This window comes from Ranitomeya variabilis, chromosome 2 (assembly GCF_051348905.1).
Source record: "Ranitomeya variabilis isolate aRanVar5 chromosome 2, aRanVar5.hap1, whole genome shotgun sequence".
Lineage (NCBI taxonomy): Eukaryota > Metazoa > Chordata > Amphibia > Anura > Dendrobatidae > Ranitomeya > Ranitomeya variabilis.
The window spans coordinates 731,487,031-731,502,370 of NC_135233.1; the positions used below are offsets into that span (position 1 = coordinate 731,487,031).

At 38.9% G+C, this 15,340-nt stretch overlaps 1 protein-coding gene across 1 annotated transcript; it reads right to left on the reverse strand.

The window, feature by feature from the left end:
- Window positions 1–3,169: 3,169 nt before the first annotated feature.
- LOC143809878 (germ cell nuclear acidic protein-like) lies at window positions 3,170–11,149 on the reverse strand. Its single transcript, XM_077292856.1, has 14 exons — window positions 10,450–11,149; window positions 9,961–10,048; window positions 9,529–9,574; window positions 9,373–9,443; window positions 8,801–8,843; window positions 8,652–8,713; window positions 7,567–7,612; window positions 7,334–7,478; window positions 6,722–6,851; window positions 5,958–6,165; window positions 5,598–5,686; window positions 5,243–5,303; window positions 4,994–5,093; window positions 3,170–3,404 (listed from the first exon to the last, which is right to left on the reverse strand). The coding sequence occupies exons 1-11, from the start codon at window positions 10,528–10,530 to the stop codon at window positions 5,602–5,604; spliced, it is 1,005 nt and encodes a 334-aa protein (XP_077148971.1). The 5' UTR covers window positions 10,531–11,149; the 3' UTR covers window positions 3,170–3,404; window positions 4,994–5,093; window positions 5,243–5,303; window positions 5,598–5,601.
- Window positions 11,150–15,340: the final 4,191 nt, after the last annotated feature.

The following is a 15,340-nucleotide window of genomic DNA, read 5'->3' on the forward strand; positions in this document are numbered from 1 at the left end:
TGTGCAGGACTATATGTGAGGCCATTATATTATGTGCAGGACTATATGTGGGGTCATTATATTATGTGAAGGACTATATGTGGGGTGATTATATTATGTGCAGGACCGTATGTGGAGCCATCATACTATGTGAAGGAATATATGTGGGGCCATTATATTATGTGTAGGACTATATGTGGAGCCATTATATTATGTGCAGGACTATATGTGCAGTCATTATATCATGTGTAGGACTATATGTGCAGTCATTATATCATGTGTAGGACTATACGTGAGGACATTATATTATGTGCAGGACTATATGTGGGGCCATTATATTATGTGCAGGACTATATGTGAGGCCATTATATTATGTGCAGGACTATATGTGGGGTCATTATATTATGTGAAGGACTATATGTGGGGTGATTATATTATGTGCAGGACCGTATGTGGAGCCATCAAACTATGTGCAGGAATATATGTGGGGCCATTATATTATGTGTAGGACTATATGTGGAGCCATTATATTATGTGCAGGACTATATGTGGGGTAATTGTAGTATGTGCAGGACTATATGTGGAGCCATTATATTATGTGCAGGCAAAACCGCCAGCAAAGCCACTTCTGGATGGTAACCCTGCCTTTGCCAGGCTGGGCTGGCTGTGTTTCGGTCCAGTGTACGGGTGGTGCTTGCGTTTTGCCAGTTACCTGTCTGCACGGACCTCTGCAGGATAGAAGTTTAACCAGGAGTATTCTTGGGTGTTTTTTAACTTTATGTTTTATGTTAAGGTTTTGTTTTCTTTTTTTTTTTTTTTTATTCTTGATTTTGTGGTGCATGATTTTTTTTTCTTTTTAGCACAAATGTTAATTTTAGTTTTATTCATATTCCCACTTCTTTCATATCTGTAGTGGAGACTCCTTTAGAAAAAAAAATGCAAAATGCTGCTCTGATTATTCTGATTATAATTGTGGAAAACTGACAGTAAAGTCAGTACGGTCTTCTGTGCGCCGTTGGTGGCTGTGGTGGGACCACTCGTGACTGCAGAGGATCCAGCTGAGAAGGTGGGGTTGTGCCAAGATTACATGATCTCACACTGGCCTTGTTCACACCAGCGGGAGACACGCACAGGAGTTATCGGTGGATTTCACAGACAGCACGTGCCCGTTATCATCTATGGTCACATGTCTGTGGTTCTTTGCAAAAAATCAGACGTGTCCATTTTCGGTGGGAGTGACAGATGAAAATTACCCCTCAATGTTATGGATCTGTGAAAATCGCTGACGTCACATGTATGCCATCAGTGTGCAGTCTGTGATTAATGGTCCAGGCTTGGGGCCAGACCACCATATTATGTGTGTACTACCAAACTTGTGATCATCTGATCGCTTGTGCTATGCACAGCAATATCACAGCATTGCTGTATATAAACACGTGGTCAAAATTGTTGGTACCCCTCGTTTATTGACAGAAAAACCCACTATCGTCACAGAAATAACTTGAATCTGACAAAAGTAATAATAAAAAATCTATGAAAATGAACAAATGGAAGTCAGACATTGCTTTTCAACCACGCTTCCACAGAATTAAAAAAAAACAACAAAACAACTCATGAAATAGGCCTGGGCAGAAATGATGGTACCCCTGAAAATAATGTGACAAAAGGGACATGTTAAATCAAGGTGTGTCCACTAACTATCATCACAGGTGTCTACAATCTTGGAATCAGTGCGTGGCCTGTATATAGGGCTACAGATACTCACTGTGCTGTTTGGTGACATGGTATGTATCACACTCAACATGGACCAGAGGAAGCAAAGGAAAGAGTTGTCTCAGGAGATTAGAAAGAAAATTATAGACAAACATGTTAAAGATAAAAGTTATAAGACCGCCTCCAAGCAGCTTGATGTTCCTGTGACTACAGTTGCACATATTATTCAGAAATTTAAGATCCATGGGACTGTAGCCAACCTCCCTGGATGTGGCCACAGGAGGAAAATTGATGACAAATCAAGAACCCAGAAAAACTTCTAAACAGATTAAAGGTGAACTTCACGCTCAAGGAACATCAGTGCCAGATCTCACCATCCGTCGTTGAATGAGCCAAAGTGGACTTCATGGAAAACGACCAAGGAGGACACCATTGTTGAAAAAAAATCGTAAAATAGCCAGACTGGAATTTGCCAAACTACCTGTTGACAAACGACAAAGCTTTTGGGAGGATGTCCTATGGACAGATGAGACAAAAATGGAACTTTTTGGCAAGGCAGATCAGCTCTATGTTCACAGAAAGGAAAATGAAGCATATCAAGAAAATAACACTTTCCCTACTTTGAAACATGGAGTAAGCTCTGTTATGTTATGGGGCTGCTTTGCTGCATCTGGCACAGGGTGTATGGAATCTGTGCAGGGTACAATTAAATCTCAAGACTATCAAGGGATTCTAGAGAGAAATGTGCTGCCAAGTGTCAGAAAGAATGGTCTTAGTTGCAGGTCATGGGTCTTGCAACAGGATAATGACCCAGAACACACAGCTAAAATCACCCAAGAATGGCTAAGAGGAAAACATTGGACTGTTCTGAAGTGGCCTTCTATGAGCCTTGACCTAAATCCAATTGAGCATCTTTGGAAAGAGCTAAAACATGCCGTCTGGAAAAGGCAACCTTCAAGAATGAGACAATTGAAGCAATTGCTCTTGAGGAGTGGGCCAAAATACCTGTGGAGAGGTGCAGAAGTCTCATTGACAGTTACAGGAATCGTTTGATTGCAGTGATTGCCTCAAAAGGTTGTGCAACAAAATATTAAGTTAAGGGTACTATCATTTCTGTTTAGGCCTATTCATATTTCATGAGTTTTATTTTTTTTAAAATTCTGTGGAAACATGGTTGAAAAGCAATGGTGGTGGTGGTCATCAGCAGACCCACGATCACTTCACTGGGGCGCCAATTGACACATAGAACAGTGAACCCCCCCCCTGCTGGTGCACATTGAATGATATTGTCACAGATTGACAGTGGCATTTAACAGTTTAATAGCCATTGACAGAGCTCCGCTCCTCTCGACTGTTCGAGGCAGATGATGGCTGAATAACACAAGTAGACAACATTGATTGTAATATGTTTAGCAACAGCCATAGATCTTCAGAACAAAAATTCAAAACTATAAAGAATTAATAGATTTATTTTTAATGGTATTTATTTCTAACTCAGAAAAATTTGAAACAAACAATATGACTATTAATGTTCACATGTCCAACGCCATATCCATTTCTGGGCAGCTCTGAAAAAACCCATGTAGAGATTCTCCAGGTCTTGGAAACTGCATCTGATCATGTTCTCAGTGCAGGTCGGTGCAGATATTCACCTTTTTCTTCTAAGATGTGTCATGCCTGTATAGACGCGAAATCTCGCCTTTCTCATTAACCTGAAAACAAGTAAAATACATGTTTTTAATAAACTTGACAATATGTTCTGGTTAAACAAACAAATGAAACAATCTCAGCAAAGGCAACTTCACCATTATATTTTTGGTCATCAGCTGAAGTAGAAATAGACATGAAATATTGCATTATACACTGCTCACAAAAATAAAGAGAACACTAAAATCCTACTTCCTAGATATCACTGAATGAAATATTCCAGTTGTAAATCTTTATTCATTACATAGTGGAATGTGTTCAGTACATTAAAACCTAAAAATTATCAATGTAAATCACAACTAAACCGGTCATGCTGAAGGATGTTGCAGGCAGCAGATCACTCTCCACGGCGTCTCCAGACTCTATCACGTCTGTCACATGTGCTCAGTGTGAACCTGCTTTCATCTGTGAAGAGCACAGGGTGCCATTGGTGAATTTGCCAAACCTGGTGTTCTGTGGAAAATGCCAAGCGTCCTGCACAGTGTTGGGCTGTGAGCACAACCCCCATCTGTGGACGTCGGGCACTCAGACCATCCTCATAGAGTCGGCTTCTAACCGTTTGTGCAGACACATGCATATTTGTGGCCTACTGGAGGTCATTTTGCAGGGCTCTGGCAGTGCTCCTCCTGTTCCTCCTTGCACAAAGGCAGAGGTAGCGGTCCTGTTGCTGGGTTGTTGCCCTCCTACGGCCCCCTCCATGTCTCCTGGTGTACTGGCCTGTCTCCTGGAAGCGCCTCCAGCCTCTGGACACTACGTTGACAGACACAGCAAACCTTCTTGCCACAGCTCGCATTGATGTACCATCCTGGATGAGCTGCACTACCGGAGCCACTTGTGTGGGTTGTAGAGTTTGTCTCATGCTACCACGAGTGTGAAAGCACAACCAACATTCAAAAGTGACCAAAACATCAGCCAGAAAGCATTGGTACTGAGATGTGGTCTGTGGTCCCCACCTGCAGAACCACTCCTTTATTGAGTGTGTCTTGATACTGTAATTGCCAATAATTTGCGTCTGTTGTCTATTCCATTTGCACAACAGCATGTGAAATTGATTGTCAAACAGTGTTGCTTCCTAAGTGGACAGTTTGATTTCACAGAAGTTTGATTTCCTTGGAGTTATATTCTGTTGTTTAAGTGTTCCCTTTATTTTTTTGAGTAGTGTATATTGTCTACAAAAAGGCCAATTTGGAAATTGAAAATAGGAAGTTGCCAATATTAGTGTAATGATAGAAAAATGCAACATGAACCATACGACTGGTAAGAGCACTCACAATAGATCTATACGGCATGAAATGTTTGAGTGACTTATCTCGCCCATCAGATTGTGTGTTGGAGATTCCACGCAGCAGTAGGCTGATAACGTTCATGGTTTCCCTCTTTTCTCAACCAGAATTATAAAATTGTACAGCAAGAAAAAATAATTATTAGAAATAAATGCAGTAATAAAAACCATATTGCATTTCTTCTATTATTACACCTTGCTTACATTATCATGTCCTCGCTGTTGCACTTCTTGAAAACATTGTTACTTACAATGATTAATTATTGACATGAAGAACATATATGAATAGAGGAAAAACACAGAAATATTTACCTGGAAAATACAGGCTGGAATCTTTGTGTCAATCAGAATAGGTGGATTCTGGTTGTTTGCTGTTAGCTGCTTGTGATGAAGGCGTAAACTGATTGTCTCCCTATGTGGTGAGAAAAGCAAAATATATAAAAGTATTAAAACTTTAAATGCTAAAATTCCAATAAGAGACTAAATTAGAGACTCCAAATCTTAATATTGTAAAAATCACTTATTACCGATTGCTGACGATAGTGGAGGATTAGTTCTTACCTTCATCACTGGTAAATGAGATGATGATATTTAGACAAATCTCAATGTTCAAATAATGAACCTGAAAATACAAAGAAAAATTATTACATCCAACAAAGCTTAAATAGGTTTTCCAAAGCATTGTTGATAATTGCTGAGAATTGTCAATCATTCCTTATTCAGCAAGTTATGGGAAATGTAACCAGGTTTTATCTGGTAAACTATGAGGATGATTCTGAATATTTGCTGCTAATTACTTGTGCTGGTGATGAACACAGATATTGTCTCGCTACTCAGCAGAAAATATGTAAAAGTGTCTAAAAGTTAAACTATAAAGAAACAAAATTAGAGACTAAATATTCTGAAGGATAGTTACATGTTTAGCTGACGGACACTTGACGTAATTGGCCTCCGCACTTGCGGCAGTAACATTTATCGTCAGGTATTTTTCGAAAACGTCCAATTCTGCAAAGATATTAGGAATATTGGTTACCAGACTGAAATGAATGTTCATTAATACCAAGGATTATATAAAAAACAAACAAACTGAAATCAATATATAAAGAACTGGCCCCAGCACAGAAAATATAACATGTAGCATCATAATAAATCCTACAGCCCCCCGACGTCAGTCCGCTCTGATAGTGAAGTATAAAAGCATTATACCAACAGAACTGCACTGATGTCTCTCCGCACTGATTGTTTCATGAGGAGATGAATCATAAAATCTACTTACTTTTTATCACACAGGTCGCATTTGTACTTGTAGTTATAGTGGATGGTATAACTGTGAAATTCTTTCACTTCTGGCAGCTCGGTATGGATACGATTCACCCGTCTTGTGAAATCTTGCCACATCGGGCCATGTTTGTCTCTAAGTGCACCGAAGATTATCCAACAAGCGGCATGGCACATCTCGTGTGCAAGTGTGGATCGTACTCGTTCTAAAATAAGAGTTTACACAGTTATGAGAAAATCTGAGTGCACGCTGATTGAACTGTTTGGTTTTACATATCAGGACAAAATACATCTTGAGATGTACAGCACGTGACAAGTCAACCGTGCCATTTATTTTCCTGAAAACTACTTCAAAATTCAGAAGCAGAGAATGAAAAATAAGTACACCCCATGAATCAATAGCTTTTAGAATCATCTTTAGCAGCAATAACTTGAAGTTGCATCAATGGTGTACTTAATTTATCACACAGTGCTCTTGCATTTTGGCCTACTTTTGTTAAATAAATAGTGTTGTAGTATTTTTTAGCATGTTGTTTTCTGAGATTGTATTTCCCTACTTTTAGGACCTTCTAAGGACCAAGTGTTTTTTTAATTTTCTCCTGATATGTAATATATTAGAATTCAAAGAGGATGTACTTAGTTTTTCTTATGACAGTATGTACAGAGAGGTTATAAGATGTACTACATCACAAGTAGCAGTTTATTTGCCCTATATACAGGTTGTCTTATAAAGCTGCAGGATGGATGTGATGTGAAACTTACTGGCAGAATCACAGACTTTTTCAGAAAGCTCAATCACTGAGTAGCGGCGGTTGTTATCCATCTTTTTCCAACATTGGCCGGATGCTGATGTCAGCCTCTTGCTCCACGAAATCTCCATTTTCACAGGGAGCTAAAATAGAGGAAACAAATTCCATTACATCTGTAAACTCTTTGACTCCAATCTTACAAAGTACCCAACTCTCATTTGTAATTTACAACTGGTCTACTTGTATGGGGTCTACACGGAAGTCCAAGATGTGAGAACAAAAATAAATTTATTATAAAATGTCCAAACATCAACTAAATGGTTTTTATATACTGTATAAATGTAAAAATCCTGTGAACTTCAAGCCAAAAGTTGCTAATCTTTTTGTCTCTGCATGGTGGATCATCTAAGGTTTCCACTCATCCCACAGATAAGAAGAGGGTGACAACATTTACCAAACTAAGTGACATTTACTTGAGATATTCAATAACTATTTCAGACACATGACAAAGGGGTTAGGATGCCTTTCAGAAAGTTGGAGCCATTTTTCTTGGAATTTATTGTTTAAAGGTGGAGATAATAAATAAGTCATGTGTCACCCAGAAACCCATGATAAGATGTGATACCTTATTATCGAAGACTGTCCTGTTGTATAGATTGTATAGTCGCTCCACCAGCTCTTCCTTTGTTTCCTGGAAGTTGGTAACATAGATGGAAGTAGGAGAAATGATGTCTTCCAGGAAACAGCCGGGGATATTACATGGTGTTGTCCTGGGAAAAACAAGGAATCACATATAAATCCAAAAGAAACATCTTACCTAGTTCACGGCTTTATATAGAGGTAGATGCCATAACTTACCTCTCCTCTCTAGCGGGGCTCTCCTCCCTATTAGATGGTAACTTATCTACACGGAAATATGGAAGAGTGAAATAGTTATTATAAGGCTCAAATCAGCCATGTTAGTATGCAGGTTCATACTAGAGAGAGGTCTATACATAGAGTGTACAGCACTTATAAGACTATGAATATGGGATCAGACCAGAGCAGAACACATAGCTGACCAGACCACCAGAAATCCACAGGATCATCCATTGGGATCAGGTTCTGAAATTATAAGGCGGTTCAACAACAACAGGGCCCATACATTTTCACAGACGTCTTTCCCTCCTGTTGCTCAGGTAATCTATCCTTATTAATGATGCATGTGCTCAGTACAAGATCAGAAGTCAACATGTGCTCATTGGCCGGAGGGTGGACCATCAAATGGTAGGGGTCCATTCTCTGGGGCCTTCATGTAAAATAAGACTAGAGGTCCCGTCACCTCATTTGCTGATTCATGGTAGCCTCTATTGGTTTTAATAGAGATGTGGGATGGCTTGTGCAGGGCTTTCTCTATTGATGTCTATTGGATTTGCGAAAAGAGACAAGAAAAATGTATTCCACATCTGTAATAAATTCTATAGGGACAACAAAGGCCATAAGTCAACATGGCGGTGAGTTGTTCTACCAATATGGAAATGTCCGAAACATAGGACCCACACCAATCAAGCATGTGTAAAATAGGATTATCTCTGTAAGGTATCTTTAATTTAACCCCTTAGCAGCCATGTACAGCACTCATCAGTAGAGAATGAATGGAGAGGGCTCAGGAATTGAGCCCGCCTCTTTCATGGCAAATGATGGCTGTGTCATTCAGCCATCATCTACCTCTAACAGCCGAGAGTGGATTGGAGCTCTGCCTGCTTCTGTTAACCAGTTAGATGCTGTTGTCATTCTATGACAGTGGCATTTTCAGCACATTTCCCAGGTAGCTCACTGTTCCAACTCCAGATCAGCGCCCTTGTAATTGTTCAATTTGGAAACTGACCTTTGACAGTACAGAAAACGCATTGTTATTTCTACAATAACATAAACCTGGATTGTGTCTAGAAATGATAACTTACTATAATATGAGGAAGTTCCTGCACTATTGGAATCGTCATCATCATTAGTGCTGTAATAGGAGCTGTGAAAAAAATGTAAGAGAATATGAGTCACCGTTAGTCATTAATCCCCATCATGTGTCTAGTAATGGAGGAGATGTAAGTCTTACCAGGTGGAACTGTCCGGATCATCTGAAGATGGTAAAATCAGATCTGTGGGGGCAACACAACATAAATCTCTTATTAGAATATTGTAATAGCAAAGCTGGAGGCTCAATATCAAATAAATAAATTCTAATAAAGTATACAGTGTACTTCCTAAAAGTATATGGGGCAAATAATCACATTCAGCTACAGTGACCTGCCCAGTGTACGGCCATCATGAGAAGAAATCCCCAAATCCCATTTCTGGCTGACTTAAGAGCAATAATAATAATATAATAATAATCTCTTTATATAGCGCCAACAGAGCAAATGTATGAATAATGTTCTTGACCAAATGCTAAAAAGAAATGTTGTTCTCCCAATATGGAAGTGTCCCAGACATTGGACCCACACCAATGAAGCATAAAGCTTGTCTAAAATAGGATTACCCCTTTAATGTAATTTTAATTTAATAATGCACAGACCCTTCTATAATTTGCCTTTAATTGTTACATTTGGAAACTGATCTGTGACAGTACAGAAAATTCAGTGTTCTTTCTACTATAACCCCGGATGGTGTCTAGAAATGATAACTTACTGTTATATGTGGAAGTTCCTGCCCTATTGGAATCATCATCATCATCATCAATAAGAATGATGTCATCGGACCTGTGAAATAAATGTAACAGGTAATGAGCCACCATTAATCATTATTCCCCATCATGTACTTAGTAATGAAGAAGACGTGTCTTACCAGTTGGTACTGTCCGGACCATGGTCTGTAGGTGGTAAACTCAGATCTGTGGGGGAAACACAACATAAATCTCTTATTAGAATTTTGTAATAGCAAAGACCAAGGCTCAATATCAAAATAAATTCCTCCTAATAAAGTATCCAGTATTTTCCTATACATGGGGCAAAAAAATCACATTCAGCTACAGTGACCCGCACTGTACATGGCCACCATCAGAAGAAATCCCAAAATCCCATTTCTGTCTGACATTATAACTCCTGCATAAATATTCCTGACCAAATGCTGAAAAGAAATTATTAATATAGGCTCATTTACTGTAGGCGTACAATAGAGATAAATCCAAGCTCTGACCACAACGTGCGATCTTCACCCAATGACTACAATGTGCCATCGATATGTATCAGAGCCTTTACTGGATTAGGGGTACAGTACCTGGTAAACTCGGGGTCAGGCCCGAATTGAAGCCATTGATGTTTTCTTGGCCTGGAGACCTCAGAATTGGCCTCTTTCTTCGATGAGACTGAAAAAAAATGACAAACATGTCAGATTCTATAACCATGAACCTCTCCAATCTATAATCTTACTCCATATTCCACTGATAACAGGTAGACACCGATATGAATGTGGTTTCCATTGGCCTGTGCTTATTTCATGTACAGAGTATGACGGGGGTACCGGACACTTATGGTTAGGATATGGATAGGGGCGGTGGTGACATTTATGTGTCCTCATACAATATTACTATGGATCCTATACATGGACATATTGTCAGAAATATTACAAGTGAGGGCAGCCTTTACTCTGCAAACATGATCCAAATTATCACCCCATCTACTCGGAGCTATATTTTCGGTCCCACCATCTTTTTCTTAAACTTTTATCCCAAATATATTTTTGTTAAGAATATAAATTTATACTCACCTGATTGAAGTCTTCATCATCACTGCTGTCCTCGATGTCAGAGAGAACTATAATACTATTAAATCGCTTTTTTGGCATCATATTTGCACAAGTCACTCACAACACTCCTCTCTCCACAAACGCCTACTAAAACCCTCAACGGAACCCTGGATGACGGGGCTTTTTATATCGTCCAGCCCTTTGTGACATCATTAGAATGCTGCAATTGTTGCTCGTTTTTTGTATTTTACAACTTTATTTAATTATACAAAGCAAACTGTACAAATACAAAAAGGGGAAATCAGATAAAAACAACAATCTTCCTAATTACTTCACTCCCGACCTTTTTCCTATTGTTCAGAAAAAAAATTAAAAATCCCACATAAACCAACATTAAAAAAATAAAGAAACCCCCACTAATGTTTAAGCTGCTGATTATCGCTCTCCCGTGAGTTTAATGCTCTCCACTACATTTTTTTTCCAATTGTTCTCCCAATTTTCAAAATTTTCTGAGGAGCAAAACCAGACCCCGTCATATTTTATAAGTCTCTTATGTAATTTCTTGTATTCTGTAATGCTCCATTTTTCCTTATCCATTTCCTAACGAAATCCACTCTTGCTATAGAAAGCCGCCTACTTAAGACTCTTCTTCCTCATTTCATCTCTTCCGCTCCCAGGAGCAGTTTTAAAGTTGTTGACTTGATCTCATTGGAGAACAAAGTCCCCAGTTTCCCCTCTATATCTTCATACCCTCAGATAAATGTATCAAATCTGCCCGTGTCTTACACAGTTTACAAGTATAGTCCGCATTCTTCTTCTTTTTGTATAATGCTTGGTGAAAATAATGGAACCAATGGATCAACTGGATCAATTTATGAATTTATTGATTGACACCACAAATGTTTATATATATAGTGAGTCTAATATTTACCCCATACACTAATCTTACTCTCAAAGATAAAATTATACATGTAACCTACAGTCATTAGTGTCTAAATATATTTATTACATTATAGCATATTGTATATGATGTACAAGGTTGTCATTTTTTGGAATGTGAAGCAATCAATAAGTAATCCATTCCTCTGTGAGAGGTGATGTGAAAGTTATTTGATTCCATCATACTCTTCACGGCTTGTTGAACCTGACAATATCTAAAATTGTGCACTTTACTCAAAGGGGTTGTCCCATGAACAAAGTTCATTTTAATCAATACATCTATAATAATAATTTCTACAATTGGATATGTTTTAAAATAATGTTCCTGTGCTGAGATAATCTTATAAATGTGCCCCTGCTGTGTACTGTGTAATGGCTGTGTCTGACAGTACAGGAACATGGTCTGATCATCTGGGCAGGGGAGGAAGCAAAAGAGAGGAAACAGACATTACAGCACAGGATCGCACATTCTTTCTTTGAGGTAAAACATTTTTTAAAAGCAGGGAAACGCTATATCTCATAAAAAGAATCAGCTGCGATCCCATACTGTCTTGTCTGTATGCTCTTTTGCTTCCTCCCCTGCCCAGGAGATGTGGTATGGTCAGACCATGTTCCTGAACGATCAGACACGACCTTTAGACAGTACACAGCAGGGGCACATTTATAAGATTATCTCAGCACAGGAACATTTTATCTAAACACATACAATTGTGGAAGTTATTATTATTCCAAGATGTATTGATAAAATCAGTTTTACAACTAACTTTGTTTGGGGGAAAATCCCTCTAAGCCAAACTGTGTTTCTGGGACCGGACTGGGTCTGAAAATCAGCCCTGGCACAGAAGCCAAAGCAGCCCACATTCAAATCAATTAAATAGGAGTGTATCTTTTCAGTGCAGCCTTTTCTGTACAGTTTGTTGGTGAGAACCCTAAGGGAGTTAAATAGGTGAAGAATGATAATATACGTCCCTCCTTGTCTTTAAAAATTGGGAGATATGGCCCGTGACCCTGCTGACATTTTTGGTTTTGCAAAGAAAAGAAAAATCACAGCATGCTGCGAGTGGCTCCCAAAGTCCGATCACGCGCATCCATACACTGTAAACTGACACTGATCAAACTCGGATTAGAGTGTGATCAGTCGTTACCATAATCGATCCCGTTCTCTGGGAATCATCAATCATGTGAACGAGTCCACATAAGGAAAAAATTAAAGGGGTTGTTCCCCTGCTAAAAATGGCCAGTCCTCCAGCCAGATTTGCACCAGGGGCTTATTTGACCATGAAGATCTGATTTATATGGGGACTGATTATCCAGCACTTATAGAAATCAGAAATTCTTGGCTAAATAAGCTCCTGTGCAAAACAGGCTATAGGACTGGAAGAAAATTTAATTATCATCAGCCCAAAAAGTCATCCACTTGCAAGTTCTGGACCAGAGGGAAACATGAATATTTAAAGGGGTTGTCCACTACTTTAACACTGATTAGGAACCCTTCTTTGATATCACCTTCACAATTCTTACATCCATTGAACTTGTGAGTTTTTGGAGAGTTTCTTCTCGTATTTCTTTGCATGAAGTCAGAATAGCCTCCCAGAGCTGCTGTTTTGATATGAACTGCCTCCCACTCTCATAGATCTTTTGCTTGATGATACTCCAAAGGTTCTCTATAGGGTTGAGGTCAGGGGAAGATGGTGGCCACAGCATGAGTTTATCTCCTTTTACGCCCATAGCAGCCAATGACTCAGAGGTATTCTTTGCAGCATGAGATGGTGCATTGTCATGCATGAAGATGATTTTTCTCCTGAAGGCATGTTTCTGCTTTTTATACCATGGAAGAAAGTTGTCAGTCAGAAACTCTATATATTTTGCAAAGGTAATTTTCACACCTTCTGGAACCTTAAAGGGCCCTACCAGCTGTTTCCCCATAATTCAGGCCCAAAACTTGACTCCTACACCTCCTTGCTGACGTCGCAGCCTTCTTGGGACATGGTGGCCATCCACCAACCATTTACTACTCTATCCATTTGGACTATCCAGGGTTGCTCGACACTCATCAGTAAACAAGACTGCTTGAAAATTAGTCTCATGTATGTCTGGGGCCACTGCAACCCTTTCTGCTGGTGAACACTGTTTAGGGGTGGCCGAATAGTAGGTTTATGCACCTCAGCAAGCCTTTGAAGGATCCTACACCTTGAGGTTCTAGGGACTCCAGAGGCACTAGCAGCTTCAAATATCTGTTTGCTGCTTTGCAATGGTATTTTGTCAGCTGCTCTCTTAATCCAATGAATAAGTGTGGCAGAAACCTTCCTCATTATGCCTTTATCTCCATGAACTTTGTCTGTGCTCTGTTTCAGTCGCAAATCTCTTCACAGTATGATGATCACTTTTAAGTTTCCATGAAATATCTAATGTTTTCATCCCTTGACCAAGGCATTGCACTATTTGATGCTTTTCGGCAGCAGAGAAATCCTTTTTCTTTCCCATGCTACTTGAAAACTGTGGCCTGCTTAATAATGTGGAACATCATTTTTAAGTAGTTTTCCTTTAATTAGAATCACCTGGAAAACTAATTATCACATGTGTTTAAGATTGATTTCAGAGATCCATTGAGCCCTGAGACACAATACCATCCATGAGTTTATTTGAAAAACAAAACAATTAAATCTTTATGACACTTAAATCCAATTTGCATAATAATTTGGAACATGGTGTATATAGTGTACTTTTTTGTTATGCATAGCGCCGTCTCTTATTACATGTTTTCTTCTATTATTATATTTCACTGTGCCTTATTACATAGCATCCTATCTTGTTATATACATCAAAATCCCTTATTATGTATCATTGTCCCTAGTTTTATATGGCACTATCCTTTATTACAGTGTCCACTCTTATTACAAAGTATAATTTCTTGGTATGCATAGCACTGTCCCTTACATAGCATATTCTCTTGTTATTTTGTTATTCATAGCGCCCTCTCTTTATTCTTCTAGTTATAAAATAGAATGTCTGCTGATGGGGAAGCATATGACCAGAAGACCAGTCTATCAGCCCCTTCCATTAGAAAATAAGCTTTCACATATTTCATCAGCAGTCATTTATTTTATATCTAACAAGAGAAGATGCTATGAAATAAAGAAAGACAGGGAGCTATTAATTGCAAAAATAACAAAGGAATACGCTATGTAAGGCCCAGTGATTTATATAACAAAAGAGGACACTACAGTATGTAATAAGGGACATCACCATTGATAACTAGACGCAGGTCCTCTAGCATTCCCACTATACCACCAACGTCGGCTCCTGTAGCCACGGATTCCTTACATTGCGGTACCCGCCGGACAGTGATTAATATTTTGAGCGGTCTGCTACACATGGTCACTGTCATCCTCATTCTTATGCATCTAATTAATACAGGCTATTCCATTTCTTCATAATACTGACCACATTCCAGGTGTTAAGCTATTCCTTATCAGATTCTGTACATTTCCCTGAGATGCTCCATCTGGACATATCCCTTAATGTACCTTCCTCCCTGATGGGAACTTCCAAGTACGAACATTGACATATCAATTAAAGGCGACACTGTGATCAAGACCACATGGTGGCCAAAACGTCGTTATTGCCTGTTGCACCTCACTTATGAATAAACTTTTTTTCACTTGAAGCAAACTCTTTCTAGTCAAGAGTGCAGTGATTACTGACTTTCTATGTAATAAGGGATGGCGCTGAACATACATAGAGAGAATAATATATTATTTAGAGATAGTGTTTTCAAAAAGACAGGAAATTATATAATTTATATACACTTACACACAAAGCATATATAGTATAATCTGTAGTTCTATTGCCATATAGAGAGAAGGGCTCTGACATACTTCTTGCACAAGGACCCCAAGCTATCAGTGTCTGCCTCTTCATACAGTAACTAGATGGTGGCTCGATTCTAACGCATCGGGTATTCTAGAATATG

Coding starts and splice junctions, on each gene's coding strand:
- LOC143809878 (XM_077292856.1), bottom strand. CDS start 10,530: ATGATGCCAAAAAAGCGATTTAATAGTATTATAGTTCTCTCTGACATC. Junction 8,714..8,800: donor GATCCGGACAGTTCCACCTG/GTAAGACTTACA, acceptor TTTTTTTCACAG/CTCCTATTACAGCACTAATG. Junction 7,613..8,651: donor AGGAACTTCCTCATATTATA/GTAAGTTATCAT, acceptor ATTTCCGTGTAG/ATAAGTTACCATCTAATAGG.